Here is a 22,400-nt window from a genome sequence, read left to right as displayed (position 1 = left end):
AGGGCCACCAAAGTTGATTGTGAATGGCCTCTGCCAGAGCCCATTCAATTGTTCTAGGCTGACTTACCCTTGCAGCCATGTCTAAACCCTCAAACTCTCAGCTCAAGGTAATATTCAGGGAACATCTCAGACAGTGCTGGTAGTCAGTGACTCACACTTATTGTACTAAATGCTAAACTGTGACTCACAATGAATTATTAGCTGCTGAGTAGCACTGTGCTTACTTGAATAGAAGCTCACATAGTGAGTCACCTGGTGGTGCCCCAAAAACCATCCTTCAGATTTCCACTTGGACAGTGATTCACAAGATAAGCACACTGTGACCTGACTTGACTGACACATATCATTTCAAAATTCATTTCTGCAGAACTGGCTTGGGAGCACGCTAGAGAGTCACTCCTGCCTAATGCCCTGTATTTCTAAGAACATATAGGCCTCCGAAGAAGCAAAGTCAAGGGCGACATACCCATTCAGCTTACACACCAGAAAGAACCATGGTCTCCTTCTTCAAGGATGCAGGCACAATTCCTAGAAATACTTTCCCCAGAAAACACTGTGTTCCTTAAAATCACTTTGTAAGAGAAAACACCACCGTGGGGGTTGCTCAACTGTTCTGTGAGGGCTGCTTCCTTAAGCTGTCCTCTACATCCTCCTCACAGACATGAATACACAAGTAGGAACACACAGTGGAATTTTAAGAACTGACATTTGACATCACTAGCTAAGTTACTACATTCAAATAGGCAAAGTTTTCTCTTTCACTTGCTAGTACACAAATTGGAAAGAATAAAAATCTCCTGTGTAAATTTAAAGGCTTTTCTTAAAATGCTTTCTCATGGGAATGACCTTCAGACTAGCAGGAAAGACATTTTTAAAACGTAAGAAAAGCTTGAAATGATTTCTAATATAAAACTGCTCAAAGAGATTAACAGAACATACAACTAAATGCATCCCTAGTGGGACTTTAATTCTGTGCTGGCTTGTCCTGTGACCTTTGTGATCATGTCTTTATAATACTATGATGTCTTTATAAGTACCATGAAAACAAAGGTTTGTATTTCTCGGTGTTGAAGCTAACACATACTTGTATGTTTATCCTTCTATATAGACCTAGTCTCTTGTTTATGAAAGGAGTCACAAGTCCTCAGTGTCACTTGTGAGAGCTTTGAGGAAAGAGTTAGAATTCTAATCTTCCTTCAGCTCCTCAGTAGCTGAAATCCTAAACCCTCTGAATGTTTCCTTTTTTGTAAAATGAAAAAGCTAGAGTAAGTAACTGGGCTATCATAATTCCATATTTTTATATGATAACTAGCTTTTGGGGTAAATTTTTAGTATTCTCAAAAAACTTAACCTGTCTAGTTCCTACAGTAAGTCTCCAAATTTCCTAAAAGACTAAGTCCCTTATTTCAGTGACAATATTGGATGTTTTGTAAATACCGTAATTTATTGTTTAAGTTTTAAATGTATATTTGTTTAAAAAAGGGAACTCTCTTCTTGTTTGTTTGAGGTAAGAATTCATGTAGCCTAGGCTGGGTCTGGTCTTGCTACTATGTAGCTGAGCATGACCTGAACTTCTGATCCTCCTGATTCTGATCTCCTATGAGCTGGGATTACCTGCATGGATACCACTGGGTTAACTTGGTGCTGGGGCTGGAACACAGGGCTTTGTGATTTGGACAAGTGCTTATCAACTGAGATATGTTTCCAGCCCTCATAAACCCAACTCTTTAAAGTATTTATTCTATTCACTTTTGTATGTAGTGTTGGGAGGGTGCTCAGGACATGGCCACGTGAAGGTCAGAGGACAAGTTCATGCAGCCAGTTCTCTCCTTCCAACCTTTACGTGTGATCTTGGGTTCCTGGGTTTAAACTCGGGTCCTCAGGCTTGCATAATAAGTGCCTTTACCTGCTCTGACATCTCACCACACCCAACTATTTTTAAAGAGTAAACTTCTCTTAAAATGCTGTTTGACACTTGTATGCAAATATCTCATAATTATTCATAATGAAGGGCCCATGTGATAGAGAAATGAATTGCATATAAACTTAAGTATTGAGAGAAAACATTTACAGCTTCATGGTTTTGACAACGAACACCCATTTCAGTATGTAAACATACTCTCTATAGCATACAAAAAGAGGTATCCTGTTCCTGATCTTAATCTTTCTTTCTTTTTATCTTATTTTACTTATTTTGAGACAAAAAAAAAATGGCAGTATGTAGCTCACTTGCCCTCAAAGCTTACATTTTTCCTCCTTAGCCTTGGAGAGCTAGGGCTAATGATGCATGCATATTCCTATGTTCATATGTCTTCAGATTTTTGAATTCCACTAAGCCAATGTAGCATCAATATAGTAACAGTAAGAATAGTTTTTAAAAAAGATTTCTTTTTTAAGGCTATGTATGTGGGTACACCACAAGTGTGCCCAGTGCTTGCTGAGGCAAGAAGAAGGTGCTGGATCCCCTAGAACTAGAGTTACAGGTTGTTGGGAGCAGCCAGCATGCGTGCTGGGAGCTGAACTCAGGTCCACTACAAGAGCTGCACATCGTCTTAACCTATGAGATGAACCATCTCTCCAGTCCTATGACTAGTTTTTGCATAGCATGAGCCCAGAAATTAATTGATCAAATTATTAATTGATCAAATGTATTAATTGATCAAAGGTAGGCCACTCCCCCTTTACAGATGATAAACTAAAGCACAAAGACATGAAGTAACCTCTTAAAGTCACACAGGTTGGTTGGGATTTGAGATCACAGTCAACAGATTGCAGGAAGGGCTCTTCAGGTTTTAAACTCTGCTGATTTAAGATAATAAAAGATACACATTAATGAACAGAAGATAAACGGGATGGCGCCGTAGAAAAACTAGGTTTGGGGCAAATAGAAACAAAACCAGTAGAGAGTGTGTATTAAAATTGTTCCAAAGCACTTAAAGGCAAGTGTCATTTTAGCACAAATGTCCTTGAGGAAGTCAAGCAGTTCAGTGAACAGAAGCAAATGAAACTAAGCCTTTCAGGGGACTTGTCACCAGTGCCCATGAGGAAGAGTAGGGACTGACCAAGCAAAGGTGGTGGTGAGAACTGATTGACGCCCGAGCTCCCCACTGCCCACATTCCCAGAGTTATTCGGAGCCCTATAACCCTGGATCGCTGCTGCTAGCTAGTGGGTGAGGAGCTATCGCCAGGACTGAGAGCAGTGACTGATTTGGCGACTGGCCCCCAAGCCCATCCGGACAGCTATATGGCTGTGAAGTCGGAAAGCCCAAGAGAGTGGTAGGCCTTCGCCAAAGTCTCTGGAAAGGAAGAGAGATTTCCCTTCCCTCACTTTCCTTCAGGACAGAAATTCTGCACCACCACCTTCCACGCGCCGTGGAGCTATTCACCGCCTGGGGGCGCAGAGGCAGCAGATGCTCCCTCCGGAATCTCCTTAGCCCGGTCCCAAGCACGCTTCACTAGCTGCTGGGCTGTGTGTGTGTCGCTAGCTCTTCTCGCCCTGGTTTCCCGTGCTTCTGGTAGAACTCAGGAAGTTCGCGACCCATCCCAGCCCTAGAGAGCCACCCTCTCAGCACCCCACATCCAGACACGCGTGGGATGGGTAGGTCGCAGCACCGGCACACTCCTCCCCAACGCCCATCTCCGGCCGCCCACGCCTGGTGTGTGGAAATCCTGAAGCGTATTCCAACCTCTCCCCAAACATCCACCCCGCTCCCGCGCGCCGCCTCTTCCCAGGCCTCTCCCTTACCTACTCTCCTGAAGCAGTGGGTGCGGATATCCACAGGCACTCAGATCTCCGAAAGAGCCCACCTTTGTCCGGAGGAGCTGTCTCCTTAGCCAACTCAATTCTCCCAAGGCCTAGGGCACTAGTGTACAAGGACCCGACTCCCCATCGCTCACCTCCTCGCACCCTCTCCGCTTCCCACTAGTACCTTCAGTCGCCGCAGCCTGGGCGCCTGCGTTGTTTCCAAGGTCCAGAAAGCCCCTCCGAGTGTGGCGAATCTAGAGCCCGGGCCTGCTAAGGAACAGCCCCCAGCGCCTGTTCCTTAAGCAACTGTTGTATCTGCTCAATTGTCAGGTGCATGCAGACTCTAGAGCTCGGGGTGCTATCTGAGCGCCCACTTTCTACCCAGCTCTGCTGGATCGCCTAGGTTGCACTTCTCTGAAAGGGAGGTGGTGTGTTCCGGGAGTGCCGCCTCCTTCCCACCTGCGCTCAAACTGCTCGCCCCGGGCGCTCGGCCCCAAGCGCATCCTTTCCCCAACTCAGTGAAGGCGCTTGGGTTTTCCAAAAATGCTTACTTGGCATGGCCAATATTCACTTTAGACTTTAATGACATTTCTCGTCCCGCACTGAGTCTCAGACCCGGGACCACCTGCTTAAGGGGGTCTGATAATAATTGTTCTCGATGGTTTGAGCCTTCCTTCAGAAACTGTCATGCCTCTAACCCACAACCCAGTCGCGACAGCCACTGACTAACCCAGGGGGAGATGACTCGCCAGGGCTTGCAACCACCGGGCAAGGAGGGACTGGCGCCCCAGGTCCCTCTAGCGAGCCCCTTCTCGGGGTTCCTTTCACGGACGGGTCCAGGGCTACAGGGGAGAGTCTGAGAGGAAGAAGGAGAGGACGCCAGTTTCTTACCAAGCTAGGATCCACTGGACTAGCTGGAGGGGAAGCTCTGGCCCTCTGGCCTCCGTTGGCCGTGCGCATGCGTCCAGAGTGAGCCTCAGTTTTCTTACACTAGTAAGCGCGGTTCCTACTCCCCCCGTGCTGGCTCTCTGCCTCCCGCCCTTTCCTGCGTCTCTGGGTCCAAGTTCCCGAGCTCTTCTTTCTTCCTTCTCCTTTCCCCTCTGTGACTCCTCTCCGCCTCCGCGCTCGCTTTCCTAGGGCTGGGCATTCCCGGGCTCGCCTCCTACTGGCGGCGGCGCGCAGCACTGAGGCTGGGGGCACTTCTTAGTCCCAGAGCTAGCCAGAGAGCCCCAGCCTAGGCTTCTCTCTTCCAGTCGCACTGATAGAGTGTGTGCGATGCCGGGCGAGCTTTGAGCGTTCTTGCAAAGCCCACCCCCTTTATTCCTTGGCCTTAGCTTGAGCAGGCCTATCCAGAGTGAGTGAATGAGTGCTGGAACCTTATGAATGGAGTGAGGAGGGGAGGGAGTGGAGGGAGGGGGGAAAGCAGCGCAGGGATGAGGGGGCGGGGGTCGTGAGAGTAGCAGATGCTCTGTACCCTGGGTCGCACCTGTGAACTGTCCGCCTCTGTAGGACAATTCCTGCAGACGCCACTGCCCCCGCTCCGTGCAGTTTCTAGCGCCAGTTTCTCTCTCTCTCTCTCTCTCTCTCTCTCTCTCTCTCTCTCTCTCTCTCTCTCTCTCTCTCTCTCTCTCTCTCTCTCTCTGTCTCTCTCTGTCTCTCTCTCTCTCTCTCTGTCTCTCTCTCTCTCTGTCTGTCTGTCTGTCTCGACGGTGGTCCCACCTGGTCTGGGTCAACCAGAGTCGGATGTCCTAACCTGGCGACTGGAATGGCAAGGTGGAGTGCCCTGGGCAGCCTTCTTTCCTTTAGGACTCAAAGGCGGAGGGAGGGGAAGCCCGGTGCGGCCGCGCCACTTGGCGCCTGGCTCTTGAGGACACCCAGCGCCGGGGTCGCTGCAGCTCTGGGAGCAAGCCTTGGAGTGGCCCCCTGGGACAGTGAGCTTGAGCTTGGGGGGCTAACCTGAAGCAGCAAAGTGACCTGACACAAAAATAACATCACGTCATTTCCTCCCGCTCCCGCAGAGAGGGCAGAAGAGTGGGAGCGCCAACCTGGCTGTGGGCGGTGGCGACACGCTGGGATGCTTGAGGAGGCTCCGGGGAAGGAGCTGCAACCACAGTTGGAAAAGATCCTCGGAGGCGTCAGAGGGTTTCCTCCCACTTCTAGGAACTGTACAAAGGGAATGAGTGGTTTGGTAGAAAGTAGCTTCTAGTGCCTCCGCGGATGTGGGAGTGTCAGGGAGCCCAGTGTGCCCAGCGTTGTGCTGACTGGGTTGGGTCGGTCGGGGTTAGAACGAGTGGGAAAGGCTGGGGCTGCAGAAGGCCGAGGATAGGTTTGGTGGAGTCCCCAGTACTCACAGACTCCGGCGAGCTCTTCCCAGTGCAGGCGTCCTCTTCTCTGGGCTCTGGGTTTGGACTTGCCAGCTTCAGACGACGACCCCTCGGAGGTCGGCCTGGCAATGCCATTGAGGCCCCAAGCAGGAGCAGGAGACGGCGGGTCACTGGAGAGAGCCAGGCACCCGGCCAGGCGGGAAGCTGAGGGGTGAAGTCCCAGCGTCGCGGGCAAGCCGTGGGAGGGGGTCGCCGCAGAAGATCCGAGAAGAATAGCATGAAGCTGTTGAGCAGGCTGGAAAGGTGGTGGAGCAGCGTCTGGACTGCAGGAGAGTCTGGGAGCTGTGCAGGGAGGACGACGGGAAGGGTGTGGGGAAACGAGAGAAACAAACCCAGCACATCATTAGTATCGTGTCCACTCACCTACTTGAGACCGCTTGCTGAAGCATTTTGAGAATTTACTTTGAGGGTGCAAGAGAAGGTCGGTGAAAGCAAAAGAAAAAACGCGAGGTAGACTCTCCCTTCACTTCTCCCCTCCTTTTTTTTTTTTTTTTTTTTTTTTCCCCTCGAGACAGGGTTTCTCTGTGTAGCTTTGCGCCTTTCCTGGAACTCACTCTGCAGCCCAGGCCGGCCTCGAACTCACAGAGATCCGCCTGCCTCTGCCTCCCGAGTGCTGGGGTTAAAGGCGTCACGCCACCATTGCCCTGCTCTCCGCTCCTTTAAAACTATGCTGTTTAATGCTGTGGTCCCTGGACCAGCAGCTGTTGCCCATATCCAATATCCAGCCGCTCCACAGAAATGCAAAACTTGTGTCCCTACCCCAGCCTAGTTCATCAGAATCTGCCGGTTAACAAGCCAATGGAATCTGTATGCATATTCAACGTGGCGTGCTTGTGTAAGAAGGTTCATGTTCACACATTCATTTTTGCAATTCTTCCTCTTTCTGCCTGTCATTTGAATCCTTCTCACCCTGTTCTTTTCCAATACACCACTACTTTACCGAGGTAGTGATACACTTGGTTACCAGGTCCCACTGGGGTAGCTGTTAAGTGAGACATGGATGGCAGATGCAGGTGGGTGAAGAATGCCAGACCCGTAAGCTGTGTGGGGAAAGGCTGGCCAAGTCGGCCTTAGTCCAGTAGAGTGGAGGAGACCAGGGCTCGGTTTTGTAAGCATTCGCACTTCAGGTCTCTTTTCTGAACTCCATGTGCACATCTTGTTCTCAGAGTTCTTCCACTTTCTACAAATTCCTAGGAGACTTAAGCATTAAGAGGGTGAAAGTAAACATGCTCCCCCGCCCTCTTGGAAAGTTAAAAAATATCGTTCTTGGGCATGTTTAGTGTAGTAGTCAGGAGCACAGGGTCCTAGAAATAGCTTTCGCACTGACAACCCCCAACTGTGGGAATGAAACTTTAACTTTAGAGTTTATCTACTTCTTTTGTAAAAATGGAAGAATGAAGTTAGTCTTTAAAAAGAACCTTTAGCTGCAGGTAGTGGCACATGACTTTAATCCCAGAGCAGGCAGATCTCTCTGAGTTCAAGGCCAGCCTGGTCTACATAGTGAGTTACAGGACAGCCAGAGCTATGTAGAGAGTGCAGAGAGACCTTTGTTAGCCTTGTTTTTTGTTTTGTTTTGTTTGTTTGAAAGAATCTTTAAACTTTAACTCTTCTTGCCTTAGTAGGAGAATGAGGATGCACAGCACCTAAGGCTGGGAATGTACCTTGTTTGGTAGGTTGCTTACCTAGCCCTAGTCCAGCATAGCAAAACTGCATCTATGTCAGTAATTCTCGCACTGGGGAGGTGGGGAGGTGGGTGGAGGCAAGGTCATCCTAGACTTAGTGAATTTGAGGTAAACACAAGCTACAAGAGAACCTGAAAATCTGTTTCAAACAAGAGGAGGGGAAGGGGGAGGAGAAGATGAGGGGGAGGGGAAGAGGAGGAGGGAGAGGGGAAGAAGAGAAGTTGGAGGAGGGAAGAGGGAGGGGAAGAGGAGGAGAAGGGGGAGGGGAAGGAAGAGAAGATATACAGTAGGACTGCCAAAAAGAACTATTTCTCAAAAGTTTTTATTGCTTTTTAAAAATTTGTGGTTTGTTTGTTTACTGAGACAATGCCTTGCTGAGTAGCTCAGGCTGTCATTCTTTCCATTCTCTGATCTCAGCTTCCTGGGTTCCAGGGTTACAGGTAAGTGCCACCCCGCGCTTTAGTGCTGTTTGAAGACCACTTACTTTAGGCTTCCATCTTTAAGTTTTTCTTAGCTTCTTGGGCACTAACATTTAGTGTAGTTACAAACCGGAACCTAGCTCTGCCAATCCAAACACTTCCCTCAAGCAAAACACAAAAACATTTCAATCTGTCTGTGAAAAAAAAGAGTAGTGGTTGCCAAGAAAAATGAAAGTGGAGGCGGGAAGCAAAGAATAACAGTGACAGTGAGTTGGGGCGCCTGTGGGGAGAGAGCCAGGACAGCTGGGCTCAGGTCCCAGGGGCGAGGTGCGGGAGCTCTCCAGGGTCCTGAATGCGGGAGCGGCCGCGGGCACTCCCCGGCCTGGCTGGGTTCCCAGTGTCTAGCCACCCGGCCAGCCTGTTTTCTTTTGTCTGTGGAAGTTGTGGGAAGGGATTGTTGGGGGATGGGGGTGGGGGCAGGGAAACCTAGCAACCCATTCTCATTCATAAGGCCTTTTGTGGCAAGCCGCCGAGCCCTGTCTGATTTGTCTCTGTGGTTTGTATGCTCGGGAGTTAATCTGGGTTTGCGTTTCTGTGTAAGTACACACAATGTCGCTTTCCTTCACTACCGTTTCTTGCGGGGAATGGGGTCATTCTAGAATTTTCAGTCTCCAGGTTCACAGGCCCCCACGCCTGTCTTCTGCCATGGTGCATTTACTTTTGCGGATGGAACTATGAGCACTGGAGGTTTCTGGAGAAATGCCAACAGCTCACTGTGGAGGGCAAGTGAGTCATTTGGAAAACTCAGACCTGCCACCTCACCCAGAGACTGAGGATCGCCTTACCCTGGGAGGGGGCAGTGGATGTATCCCTCTCCAGCTGTGTGTGTGTGTGTGTGTGTGTGTGTGTGTGTGTGTGTGTGTGTGTGTTGGTGGGTGGGAAGGGGTTGTCCAACACATGCCAACACACTTAGCTACCTGGACCATTGGCCGTGGCCACACCTGCTCCTGGCTCCCGAGCCCCAGGTGCAGAGTGGCCACAGGGCAGTCCCAGAACCCTTCGCCAACCTGTGCAGGACGCCAGCAGCCAGGTGAAGCTAAGAAGTTGAAACAGGGCTGGCTCCCTCCCAGCGACCTACACCTGGACAGCTGGCAGCTCCCGGCACACTTCCGAGACTGTTTGGACTGCCTTCAAGGGAACTGAAGAAGCTTAGGGCCTTTTGTAGACCCCCGGCGTTTGGTGTCACAGTGTTTGTGAAAACCTGACCCTCCTTTTTTCTCCCCCTATTCCCAGCCAGTCTTCCCCAGTCTCTCTCAAGCCCCTTCCGTGGGTATGCTTCATTAGGCATTTTGCTCCGGTCCTCTGCTTCAACACAGAGACTCTTTTGAGGGAGCTGTGGAAGTTTTCAGGCAGAATAAAAGTTCTAACAGATTCCAGAGAAACAAAGCTTATGCTCATTTGCTCATCTGGAGACACTCACCATTTGGGTTCCCTAGACTAGCCTGCTACCAGTTTTGGTCTTGAAACTCCTGCTCTGGGAGCCTGGGTGTAAGTATGGTGGGTGTGGGTGGTAGTGCTCTATAGGCCCCAACAGCAAGAACAGAGAGAGCCACAGAGTATTGGATGCAGCCACAAAATTCGAAGGGAGAAACACTATCTCAGAAAAGACCTTCAGCTGTCTGAGTAACACCATGGCCCATCCCTACCCTGCCAGACTCTCCACTCCAGCCGCCCCTCCTGTCTGCCCCCCAGGCCCCTGCACTGTAAATGCCCCTGTCTGCTTTTCAACTAGATCCTGAATGTCAATCTGAGGTGTAGGTAACAGTCACACAGTGGAATCGTCATGTAATCCCTACTCCTGAAAGCACTGGTCTTTAGGGATCAGATAACTTAGAGGCTCTATACTGATTGAATATTGACTTCCCCAATTAATTATATCATCTGCTGAAGATCACTAAGATGACTTTCTGCACAGTAGACAAGACAGACTCAAATCAATGTAAACAGTATTCCCTTGGTTCCCGGGCAAACTGAGGTCCTTTGCATTTAAACAATAGCACTTCACAAAGGAAACATCTATGGCAAATTAAACTACCCCTTTCCCAAAATAGGCTAATCACCTGTAGAGTTAAAAATCACAGCTAAGACAGAGTTTGAAATTAGTTTTAAATTTATGAAGTGATCTATTTTGTACAAGAACTTATGTTTAAAATTCTATTTTGCTGTGGCTTAGCCATGATGTATTTTTAAATTTTCTGCTATTGGAAACATCAACATCATTCTTCTTCTAGGTCCCAAGGATCCAGTAGGCAGCAACCAAGAAGTAGAAAGGCAGAATTTGCCTGCACTGATATAAACTGGGCAGATGGAGTGGTAATGCTTGAAATAAAACATGGTTAATAGAGCCACAGATTATTATTAATTCAAGGACCACTCAACTATTAATAACACACTTCTATTTGCATTTACTTAAAATCTCCATGTTCACTCTGGAAGCACAATGGTTTAAAACAATATTTCTACAGTTCATAATTAGTTCTGACCTCACACAGTATTTAATGACTTTTGAAATGCATTTATGCTGAAAACCTGTGCAGAGAAGTTGTAGAGGCATTGTATAATGGAAATAATGAGGGGCTGAGGACAGAGTAAAGTGAGGCAGAAGTGAGCTACTTAGGGGCCATGTAAGTTAGGACAAGCAACACTCAAAGGTCCTTCTTCCTAGTTCTTTCGGAGATAGCTGGGCCTATCTGCAGCATTAGTTATCAAGAAAGGGGCTTAGAAGAGAAAGCGGGCCTTTGTTTGAGCATCTTTCATATCTCCTATGGTTTGAATGTGTCACACCAAACTATATGTGTAATCTGGTGCCCAGTACACTAGTGTTCAGAGGAGGGACCTTCAGAAAGTGACTGATCATGAAGGTTCTGGCATTTCTCAACTGGCTAAGTTACAACATTGGACTCTTTCTACTTTCCTGGCTCTATCACGTCATGTGATGCCCTCCACTGTGTTATGATGCAGCAGGAAGGATCTCACTAGATGCAGGGCAGAAGCTGGCACTAAGCTCCTGGACTTTTCAGTTGCCAGTAAATGTTGATTATTTTATTACAGAAATCAAAATAGAGTAAGACAACATCCAAAAGTAAACTCTTGATCTCTATCATCTTCTCCTGCTGAAGTCTTCACCAGACAGGTAAATGCCAACCTGATTATTATTTTTTGAAGCAGAGTGGATGTTTATTTAGAAAAACATTTTTTTTAACAGACCAAAAACTGGGCTTAATAGAATGAGAGGCACTTTACCCAGGAAAGAGTAAGGCAGACCCAAGAGCATAGATGTGGGCTTCTCAAGGAAGAATCTCCACAGCTTGATTATTTTTGTTCAGGTAAAAAACAATCTCATGTCACCAACTTTTAGGTCCCCCCACCTCCTTGATGCTGGAAATTGAACACAGGCCTGTTACATGCTACACAAGAGCCCTGTCATTGAGCCCTACCTCCAGCCCCTTGGTTGTCGCTGTTTTAAACTCACTGTCCAATAACTCTTCATATTCACAGATGACTTTGTGTTATCAACTGACTTGACCTTTCCCAGTTTTTATCTTGAAATTTGAACCCCAAACACCTTACTTGGAAGCAGAGTCATTGCAAATATTATTAGTCAAGGTGAGGTCATGCCAGAATAGGATGGCAGTATCCTGCTGAGTGGTCTCCATAAAAAGTGGAAATGTGGACCTACTCTTGCACATAGGGAGAATGCTGTATAGGCATGGAGACAGAGATCAGAGTGATGTGTCTACAATCCGAGCAATGCAAAAGATTCTTAGCAAAACACTAGAGCTCAGAAGAGGCCTAGGACAGATTCTCCCTCAGAAGGAATTTGGCTTCTAGATTGCAACACAGAAACCCTGACTGAGTTTCCAGCCTGCTTGTCCTGTCCTGCCAATTTCAGAATCAAGATTGCAGCATCAGTTATTATTTGAATTTGCAAGCTGTTGTCTCGTTTCAGACTTTAGACTTCTCAATGTTCTCAACTTCCTGAAGCTTATTGGAGGTTTAGCAACAAGACTAGGGCTCCAGGATCTGTCCCAAGCACTTCATGCAGCATCTAAGTGACACACCTTCCTTCCCCCAGCCAGAGTTCTGGTTCAGCCTAAGTCTTTCTATCATACACATGCACATCATACACATGCACACATCTCACATATATTTATGTGTATATATGTAAGTACTTGTGAAAGAAATCAGTAATCTTTCTTGTGTTTATTGCTGTCTTCATAGTACCCAAAACAGTGCTTGCCCCTTAATAAAGGACTCAATAAACAGTCAGTGAACACATGAACCACAAATAAGTAAAAATCATTCAGCTAGAGAGGGCATAGGATTCTTAAATATGCTGCAACATGAATGAATCTTGAACATTTTCTGCTAAGTGAAAGCAACCAGACACAGAAGACAAATATTGCAAGAATCCATTCATGTGAGGTACCAAGAACAGGTATATTTAGAGACAGAAAGTAAAACAGAGGTTACTAGGGGCTGAAGAGAAGGGAGAAGGAAGTTATTGTTTGTTTGGAAAGAAAAAAAAAGTTCTAGAAGTAGATAGTGGTGATGGGTATAAAACACGATAAATGAATCTAATGCCACTGAATCATACAGTTAAAATGGCTAAGACTGAGAACTGTGTGTTGCTTCTACTTCAATGAACAATGAAATGAACAAAATCACCTCTAAACTGCAAGGGGGTGGAGATAAAGCTCAATGACAGAGCATTTGCTAGGATGTGCAAAGCCTGAGTCCACTCCTAGACTAGGAAATCTGAACAAGCAAGGGAGCAAACAAACTCTTCCAGGCCTGAGCTTGCAGTCCACCAGGGACAAAAGGAGGGCACAGCAGGTTGATGTTCATTCTGTCACTGAGTTTTTACTCTCTCGGGTTCTCTCACTTTGATGTATGCTGTCATTATACAAAGTGTTTGTAAGATACATACTGCCTAGTATAATTCTCCTCTCAGTATTTGCTGAAAGGCAGACTATAGCACAGGAAAGTAGAAAGAAATATCTGAAACAGACACAGAAACAGGGACTGGATAAGAAGGTTAGAGGGGTGTTTCATGCTACTACACTTTCACTACATTTTTTTAATGGCAAGATATGGTGGTTTGAATAAGAATAACCTCCATAGGTTCATATATTTCAATGTTTAGGGAGTGGTAATATTTAAAAAGATTAAGAGGTATGGCCCTGTTGGAGGAAGTATGTCTCTGGGGGTGTGCTTTGAGGTTTTGAAAGTCCAAGCCAGGCCCAGTGGTTCACTCTTTGTTTCCTGCTGCCTGTGTATCCAGATGTAGAGCTCTCAGCTCTTTCTCCAGCACCATGTCTGCCTGTGTGCCTTTATACTTCCCACCATGATGATAATGACCTAACCTCTGAAACTGTAAACCAGCTCCAACTAAATGCTTTCCTTTATAAGAGTTGCTATGGTCATGGTGTCTCTTCATATCAATAGAGCACTGACTAAAACACAAAGTCTCCATACATAGCCTAGGCTAGCCTCATACTTAGAACCCGGCTGACTTGGCCTACCAAATGCTAGTATTATAGACATATACCACCATACCTTATTTTAGCCATTCTTTCAATACTATTTATTATATGTCTTCTATATTTTTTCCTTAAAGGGTTGGAGTTCAAAGTGAGTAAGAAAGGAAATGGGCATCTTTCATGGCTGTGTGGTGAATTAGAGGACAGGAAAAATCTCTGTAGAGTAAACCAGGTAAGTGAACCATTTGGAGATTTTAGTGTGGTGATATATTGAGTCCCCCAATATACTGTGTCTCCCAATAAAATTTATCTGAGGATCAGAGGAAAAAGCTAACCACTATAAGTAAACATAGAAGTCAGGCAATGATAGCACATGCCTTTAATCCTATTACTTGGGAGGCAGGGATCTGTTAGGATCTCTGTGAGTTCAAGGCCACACTGGGGAACAGAGCCAAGCATGGTGACACATACCTTTAATCCCAGCACTAACCATAGAGGTCTTGAGGTCTGTACAGACAGTCAGGAAGTGACAGAGCTGGGCAGGAAGAGGAAGTGATGTAGCTGGGCTGAGAGAGTCAATGAGAGAACAGAATAGAAAGGCATATAGGCGTGGGTATACAGGAAGTAGGTCTCTTTGGAGACTGAGGTGCCGGTGAGGTGAGGTTAGCTTGTTGCTTTTTCTATTTCCTTACTCTCTCAGGTTTTCACCCCTATATCTGGCTCTGTGTTTTTATTTAATAAGACCTTTTAAAATTCATCTACATTTTAGATTTATTTAAAAAGCAATAGGAAGTTGCTAAAAAGCTGAAAGGAAGCAAATGACATGATGCAGCTGAGACTCTGCACACCAGACTGCACTGCAGGGGTGAAGCAAAGGATGCAGCTGAGACTCTGCACACCAACTGCACTGCAGGGGTGAAGCAAAGGATGCAGCTGAGACTCTGCACACCAGACTGCACTGCAGGGGTGAAACAAAGGTGGCTGGAGAGAAAAAGGAGGCTTAACACTGATCTCGGTGCAAGATGATGATGAACTAGGCAGGTAAGGTGAGTTAAAAATGTGGAAAATAAATTTGGTACAACTTTTAGAGGTGTAATTAGCAGAACTTTGGGTGAATCAAATGAACAGGCTGGTCAAAGAAGAACTAAAGTTAATTTCTAGAGTTTCCCCCCACCACCACCACCTTAAACAGCTGGGTGGCTTGCTAAAATGGAGAAATTGAAAAAGATGGTTTTTTTGAGATGCCTATGAGTCACTCCAATGGAAATGTCAAGAAGTTTGCCCCAAGAGAGATTTGAGCTCAAAGTAGAATTCTAGTAGGAAGGAGATATAAATATATCATTAATACAATGTAGTGTTGATGAGGATGGGGGAATGGGGTGGGGAATGCACAAGCATACCAAATCACCTTATGGAGCTTGGAAGATGTCCAGCTATAAATGAGCCATTGATAAAATTTAGTCAGGAAGGTAATATGATCATGACTGTATTTCATAAAACTGTATTTCCCTCTGGTGTTACTTAAAAACAGGCATGCTTGGGAAAGAGGAAACCAGGCCGTTGCTGTCGCAATAATTTTTGGCATATGATAATGATGTGATCCAAAAGTGTTAAAAGGGATGGAAACAAAGAGGTGTTATGGGCACATTATGTAGGAAATGTAGGTGAATAAGTTTGGGTCTTTCCACAACATTAGATTTTATTGAATACCAATAAATCCACAAGGCACAGTAATTATAATGGCAGCAATTTGCTAGATAGTTCCACCTACCTTAGTAACCTGGACAAGGTGGATGCAGGTTTTTATAGTCTAATCTCTCTCTCTCTCTCTCTCTCTCTCTCTCTCTCTCTCTCATAGCTGGATATTTTTCTGTGTCCTATCCAGTCCTGCAGCCACTCAGACCCAAATAAACATACAGAAGCCAATATTGTTTTCAAGCTATATGGCCTAAAGGCTCAGGCTTCTCGCTAGCTAGCTCTTATATCTTAAATTAACCCATTTCTGTAAATCTATACTTTGCCACGTGGCTTGTGGCTTACTGGTACTTTACATCTTGCTTCTTCTGGTGGCAGCTAGCAGCATGTTCTCTGCTCTGCCTTTCTCCTCTCTAGTTAGAATGTCCTGCTTAATCTTGTTCTGCCTCACCATTGGCCAAACAGCTTCATTTATCAACCAATCAGAGTAACACATATTCACAGCATACAGAATGACATCCCATGGTTCTCTCTCTCTCTCTCTCTCTCTCTCTCTCTCTCTCTCTCTCTCTCTCTTGTTTACAGAATGAATACAAGAGGCTACAGCAAGAGCAGAGCTCAAGAGGTTTCAAGAGTGGGCTGACAAACCCTGGGGAAGATTATTTCTCCCACTCTCAGCTTTCCTTAGTTGCCTGTAGTTCTGTCTGGGGTTGAGGTCTCTTGAGCTTTCCCTCTTCATGTTTGCATGGCTGTTGGTATCATCCTTGTCCAGGGCATGTTTAGTCTCATACATACAAGTAATATTATATGGACTGAACAGGTCATATTTATATACTTAGAAAAAAAAATATATGCAGTATTGAAAGTCACTGGGCCCCTGGAGAGTAGGGAGAGGGGAAGATTGAGTGAAAGGGTAGGTACAAGCACATTGAATACATATTCACACACACATATATATATATAATATATAATATATATATATATAATATATATATATATATATATATATATTTCCATGATATATATTCATATCAGGAAAACCAGGCCCAAGAGTTTATCAAACACTATAGACCAAGGAAAGGGTATAAATCCCTCACCTGGGGAAAACTGGCCTATCTGTGATGACAACAGTCTCACACTAACCTATCATCTGATATCTGATGTGTAGTCAAGAACTAACAGGTTTTCAAATGGCCTTTAGTTAGTTGTCCTTCCACCTATTCCCTCCTTTACCCTTCTCTCCTATTTAATCCTCTTAGTTTCCCCTTTATCTTTCCATAATACTAAATTGTATTTCCCCTTCCTTGTGAGAGCCTTTCCTGCCCCTGATCCCTTACTAGGTACCTACCTAACCTCTGTGGTTATCTGGATTGTAGCCATAAACCAAAAACTTAAAATCTAACATAAAAGAAAACATGCACTATTTGTGTTTGGAGATCTGGGTTACCTCACAGGATGATTTTTTTTCTAGCTCAATCCATTTACCTGCAAATTTCACTTTTTTCTTAAAAGCTGAATAATATCCCATTGTGTAAATGCACCACATTTTCATTACCCATTCACCAGTTGGTGAACATCTAGACTAATTTCCATTTTCTGGCTATCATGAATAGGGCAGCAATGAACTTGGATGAGCAAGTATTTCTATAGTAAAATGTAGAATCCTTTGGGTATGTGCTAAAGAGTAGTATAACTGGTTCTTGAGGTAGAATGAGTCTCAGCTTCCTTAAGGACCTCCACACTGGTTTCCATAGTGGCTGTACCTGTTTGCTCTCCCACCAGCAATGATGGTGTCCTTTACCACACAGAAGCTTTTCAGCTTTATTAATTGTTGGTCTTAATGTCTGTGCTATATCAGTGTCCCATTCAGAAAGTTCTTTCCCGTGCCATTGAGTTTAAGCCCACTCCCCACCTTCTCTTTTTTCAGATCCAGGATGTCTGGTCTCAAGTTGAGGTCCTTGATTCATTTGAGTTTTGTGCAAGGTGATAAATATGGTTCTATTTGCATTCTTCTATAAGATGTCCAGTTTGACTTGTACCATTTGTTGAAGATGCTGCCTTTTCTCCAGTGTCTTGGTTTCTTTGTCAAAAAATTAGGTGATCATGGGTGTATGAATTATGTCTGGGTCTTTAATTCAAATCCATTTATCAAGGGGTCTGTTTTTACGCCAATACTATGGTGTTTTGATTACTATGGCTCTGTAATAGAAGTTGAAATCTGGGGTGGTGATGCCTCCAACAGTTCTTTTATTATTCAGGATTTTTTTTTTTAGCTATCCTGGGTGTTTTGTGTTTTCATATGAACTTGAAGGTTTTTTTTCAATTTTTGTGAAGTATTGTGTTGGAATTTTTATCGGGATTGCATTGAATCCACAGATTCCTTTTGGTAGGATGGCCATTTTCACTGTATTAATTGTATCAATCCATGAGCATTTGAATATTTCTATCTTCTGATGCTTCCTTTAATTTCCTTTTCAACATCTTAGAGTTTTTAATTATCCAAGTTTTTCATTTGATTGGTTAGAGTTATCCTAAGGTTTTGTTTTGTTTTTGAGGCTACTGTGAAAGGTACTATTTGTCCAATTTTTTTCTCAATATGCTTGTCGTTTGTGCAGGAAAGCTACTGATTTTGCATACTAATATTGTATCTTGCTACTTTGCTGATCAGCTCTACATGTGCTTATCAAGTATGCATGTTTCTTGGCATAATTTTAGGGTCTTTTATGTATAAAACTATATCATCTGCAAATAAAGACACTCTGACTTTCCTATTTGTATCACCCTGATCTCCTTCAGTTGTTGGACCTTTCTCAGTTTACCCCTCTTCCCCTCTCTCTGGGCTAGCCCCTACTTGTTCCTCAAGGCTCATCTTAGTTTACTTCCTTTAGAGAAGTTCTCCTGAATTGTTTAGCTGTCTGCTGCTCTTTCTCGTACCACAGCATTTACTGCTGTTAGATCTCAGTTTCCCCATTCGATTGTAAGTTCTAACAGTGCCAGGATTTTGCTAATTTAGCCTCATTTTTGAAAACTTAAATAATAATAAAATGAACTACGTATGTATTGAATATTAGTTAATTGATTGAACTTAGAAATGTTATGATATGGAGTTGGTAATTGTTGGCTAGGATACTGAATAGATAAAGCTCCATTGTGCTAAGAAATGTTTGACATTTCTTCTGTTTATGTGCATGCACTGAGTGTCTTCCTCAGCTGCTACTCTACCTTATTTTTGAGACAGAGTCTCTCACTGAATCTGGAGCTAATCATTTGACTAGATCGACTAGCCAGTGAGTCCTAGAGATCCTTCTGTCTCCACTTCCTCAATGCTGGGATTACGGGAGTGGTCCAAGAGGGCCTAGTTTGTCTTTCCTTTACATAGGAATTGAGGATGAAAGTTCAAGGCCTCATGTTTATATATTAAGTGCTTCACTAATTAAGCTGTTTTTTCAGCCTTGTTTGAATAATACACACACACACACACACACACACACACACAGAGAGAGAGAGAGAGAGAGAGAGAGAGAGAGAGAGAGAGAGAGAGAGAGAGAGGTCAAAAGTGAGGCTTCTTATTTAGGATCGGAACATTTGAACCATTTCACCATGTAGCCCAGACTGGCCTCACATTCACTGTCTTCTGCCTCAGCATCAAGAGGACTTGGATTATAGGCATGACCCACCATGCCTATAATCCTTTAGTAGGTATGTTTTAAAGCATTGTATTTCATCTTTTTTTTTTTTTTTTTTTCAATTGCGGCATATCAGAGACTGGGATAGAAGCTGTCACAGTTGCATGAGCAAGCCTCACCGGTAAGAAGTTTATCATAATGGGTATTCAGAAAAGGCCTGATGCCAAAGGAAACACCTGTCTGTCCCCACGGTTCCTGGCTGGATCTCCCAATTTCATGCTGGTAGATCCAGAAAATCAACACACAAGACGGCAAGAACAAGGGAAGATGTTGTGTTCAAAGTGGGCAATTTGCGGCAGGGCTCAGAAAGGTTGTCTGGGCTTTGTAGCTTTTCCAGTAGTTTCTAATGAAGTGAGCTTTGTGAAGCCTTACTTGGCCATGCAGAGGCCTGTTATTCTCTGGTTTTCTTTCTTTTCTGGCCTGGTTGCTGAAAAAATTTGTAAGCAGTCATTGATTTCTTTGAGTTGGATGTGACTGAATTAGGCTGATTTGCTTAGCATTTTAAAGGGTTGTTTTTCTTGGTGAAGTTTTAGGTTGACACTATTTTGAAATGACACATTTTAGGAGCTATTCAGGATTCATAACTAACACCAACTTCTTTTAGGGCACATGAGTGTCTGAAAGAAGATTTTTTAAAACAATTTTAATTAGAAGAAGTCAATAAATAACAAAACTGCACATTATGGTGGGCATGAAGCAGGGAAACATTTTTTTTGTCTACCAATATATTGATCAATAAGCATTGCTTTGGTTCCTACTATGTGCCCAGTAAGATTGAGTGCCACTTGTAGATGGAGATAAAAAGTCAGCAGCTTCTTGAAAGAAACTGGCTACACACCAAGTGTATTGGCTTCAAGGGGTTCCCAGGACCTCATAGGACCCTGAACACACAGACGCAGGTTCTCTAAGAACATTTGAAGAGCCTGTATCTTTAAGGGTTACTGTATTGTTTTTCCTCTAATGCTGGGGATTTAATCCAGGGCTGCCGGTGTGCTAGGCAAGCATTATGCAATGGAGCCACTCCCCAACTCCAACATTTTGACATACTTATCTCATTTGATTCTTTTTCAAAACAACATATTAAAATGTATATGTGGGTGTTATCGTTGCCTTAATTTTATAGATGATAAAACCAAGACTCAGAGAATGAAACCCAACCTAGACCTGAATAAAAAACCCCGTTCTTGCACTTCCAAAGGCATTATTCTCTATAAAGTCTTACTTCTTTTTTGCAGTTTGTATTAAAGGGATGCTTATTACATGACTTTTTAGGTACTTAATAAAAAGGTATTCTCAAGTAATCAAACTTGGGTGAGTGACAATAAGTTTTGGATTTTACTAGATGGGACCACACAATGCCTGAACTTCTATGGGGTGTCACCATTTGCTGTTCTTTGTTCCCTTGTGTTAGAAAGGAGCCCAGCTGGCTGTGGCTCCCGGGAGCCATTATTGCATTGCCATGATGTGCAGAGCCGGCCGCCGTGAAGCAGCAACTGAGGCTGGATCTTAACTTGGGGAAAAGGAACTTAAAAATGTAGTGAGGTCTCTGCCTCACCCCCAATTTCCTAACATCCAAAAGCATTCACTTTTTATTTTGCCTTGTAATTTCATTTCTGATGGAGGAGCCAGGCAGAGTTGTGACTTGGCTTTTGGCCAAGACTGCTTAGAAAATAAGAACCTAGCAAAGTAGAGAGGGGTCACACCATCACCAACAGAATTTCTCTGTAATCAACAGAAGCCAGTGACAGACGTTATCAATAAAGTGTGAAGACTGTAACAATGTATCAAATAGTTAAGTAAAATATGACCAAGGAAAGAAGGCACTGCTTGAAAGAAAGGATCAGTGTTTGATACCAACTTCCCTCAGTTCTGAAGGTGCAGCTGATTTGGACTAGGATAGAGTGTGGTTCTGAGGAAGGGCTGAAAATAGCTTCAAACTCCTAGCCGCTCTCCATGTAGCTCTATGTTCCTGTGTTCAGGTATCCTTCTGGATCTACCTGACCTCCATAAGAGAACAGAAAAGCTTCACAGAAACCCCATAACCCATCCACGTCCTATAAGGGGTGGGTAGTCTATCACTCTAGACCCTAGTTGGGAGGACCCATCCACACATTCTTCACTAAATATAGGATGGATAAGGAAGGTGCATGGATTTTTCTTTTAGTTGTGATTATAAAACTTATGAACAATAGAATCAAAATACAAGAAATGAAACATCCAAGCCAGGACTTGGTGTGATATGAGCAAGACAATTTTAAGGTTTTCAAAATTTATGGAATAAGCAAGAATAATTGACCCAGGACTAGAAACCACCCCCTCTGGACCAGCTTTTCTGTCCTGGGGATCTGAGGTGAGAACATGGGGGTGGAGCAGCTGGCACTTTTTTGGTGTTGTCTTTTGAGCACCTTCCACATACTCATGAATTCAAGCCTGGCGTCATCAGCCTCTTGTGTCCTGGTTGATCATTTTTATCTCCTAGTTATAGGAACTTTTTTTTTTTTTTTTGAGACGAGGTTTCATTGTGTATCCCTCATTTGCCTGAGACTGTATAGACCAGCATGGCCATAAAATCCTCCTGCCTCTACCTGCCTCTGACTCCCAAGTGGCAGCACTGAAAGTGAGCATCACCATGCCTTGCCATTCATATGCATTTTAAACAGGTAATTTAAAAAATATTTCTAGATTATATATCTATGATTTTAGTTCATTTGCAGTTTTATTTTGAATAAATATCCTTAGGTTGATTCGTCACTTGAAAATGAATCCTGGAAATTTTTATTGTTGCAAATTCAAAATTATAAGCAAAATATATTTTTATGGAAAAGCATGGTTTGCTATATAAGCAATGTCAAATTAAATCAAAGTTATTGTCTATGATTTGAGCTCCATATTGTATATGATTTGACAATGTATTTGATTAACTTTAAAAATTCCTTTTCCAGTCATTTTAATAAAGTTGCTATAAAAATCATCCTGTAGCTAGAATATGGCATATATTGAGAAATGGAGGCAGGAGGATCAGGAGTTCAAGGTTATTTTCAGTGACACAGAGAATTTGAGGCCAGCCTGGGCTACAAGAGAACCTGAATCACTACTCCCTCAAAATGAACTATTCTGTGGAAGTTTTGAAAATAAACTTCTGAGTGACTTAATTTTGATCTGAATTATGTTTATTCACAGGATGAAAGAAAATGACTTCTCTGTAACCTATATAAAGTTTATTCATGAAGTTCCCAGTAAAAATTT

At 44.1% G+C, this 22,400-nt stretch overlaps 1 protein-coding gene across 3 annotated transcripts in view; it reads right to left on the bottom strand.

Moving 5' to 3' along the window:
• Positions 1 to 22,400, bottom strand: part of Rgs20 (regulator of G protein signaling 20) — a 131,369-nt gene that overhangs the window by 91,963 nt on the left and 17,006 nt on the right. The window contains exon 2 of one of the 3 annotated variants that reach the window (XM_059255629.1): positions 6,097 to 6,411. The exons of 1 other annotated variant lie outside the window; for it this stretch is intronic. In XM_059255629.1, coding sequence (XP_059111612.1) covers positions 6,097 to 6,411 — 315 coding nt within the window. Of the gene's footprint in view, positions 1 to 6,096; positions 6,426 to 22,400 lie in introns of all 3 variants that reach the window. One more of the 3 variants, XM_059255630.1, reaches the window with a different exon arrangement.

This window comes from Peromyscus eremicus, chromosome 2 (genome assembly GCF_949786415.1).
Source record: "Peromyscus eremicus chromosome 2, PerEre_H2_v1, whole genome shotgun sequence".
NCBI lineage: Eukaryota > Metazoa > Chordata > Mammalia > Rodentia > Cricetidae > Peromyscus > Peromyscus eremicus.
The sequence above is the reverse complement of the archived record's forward strand: the minus strand, read 5'-3'. Positions and strand labels throughout refer to the sequence as shown.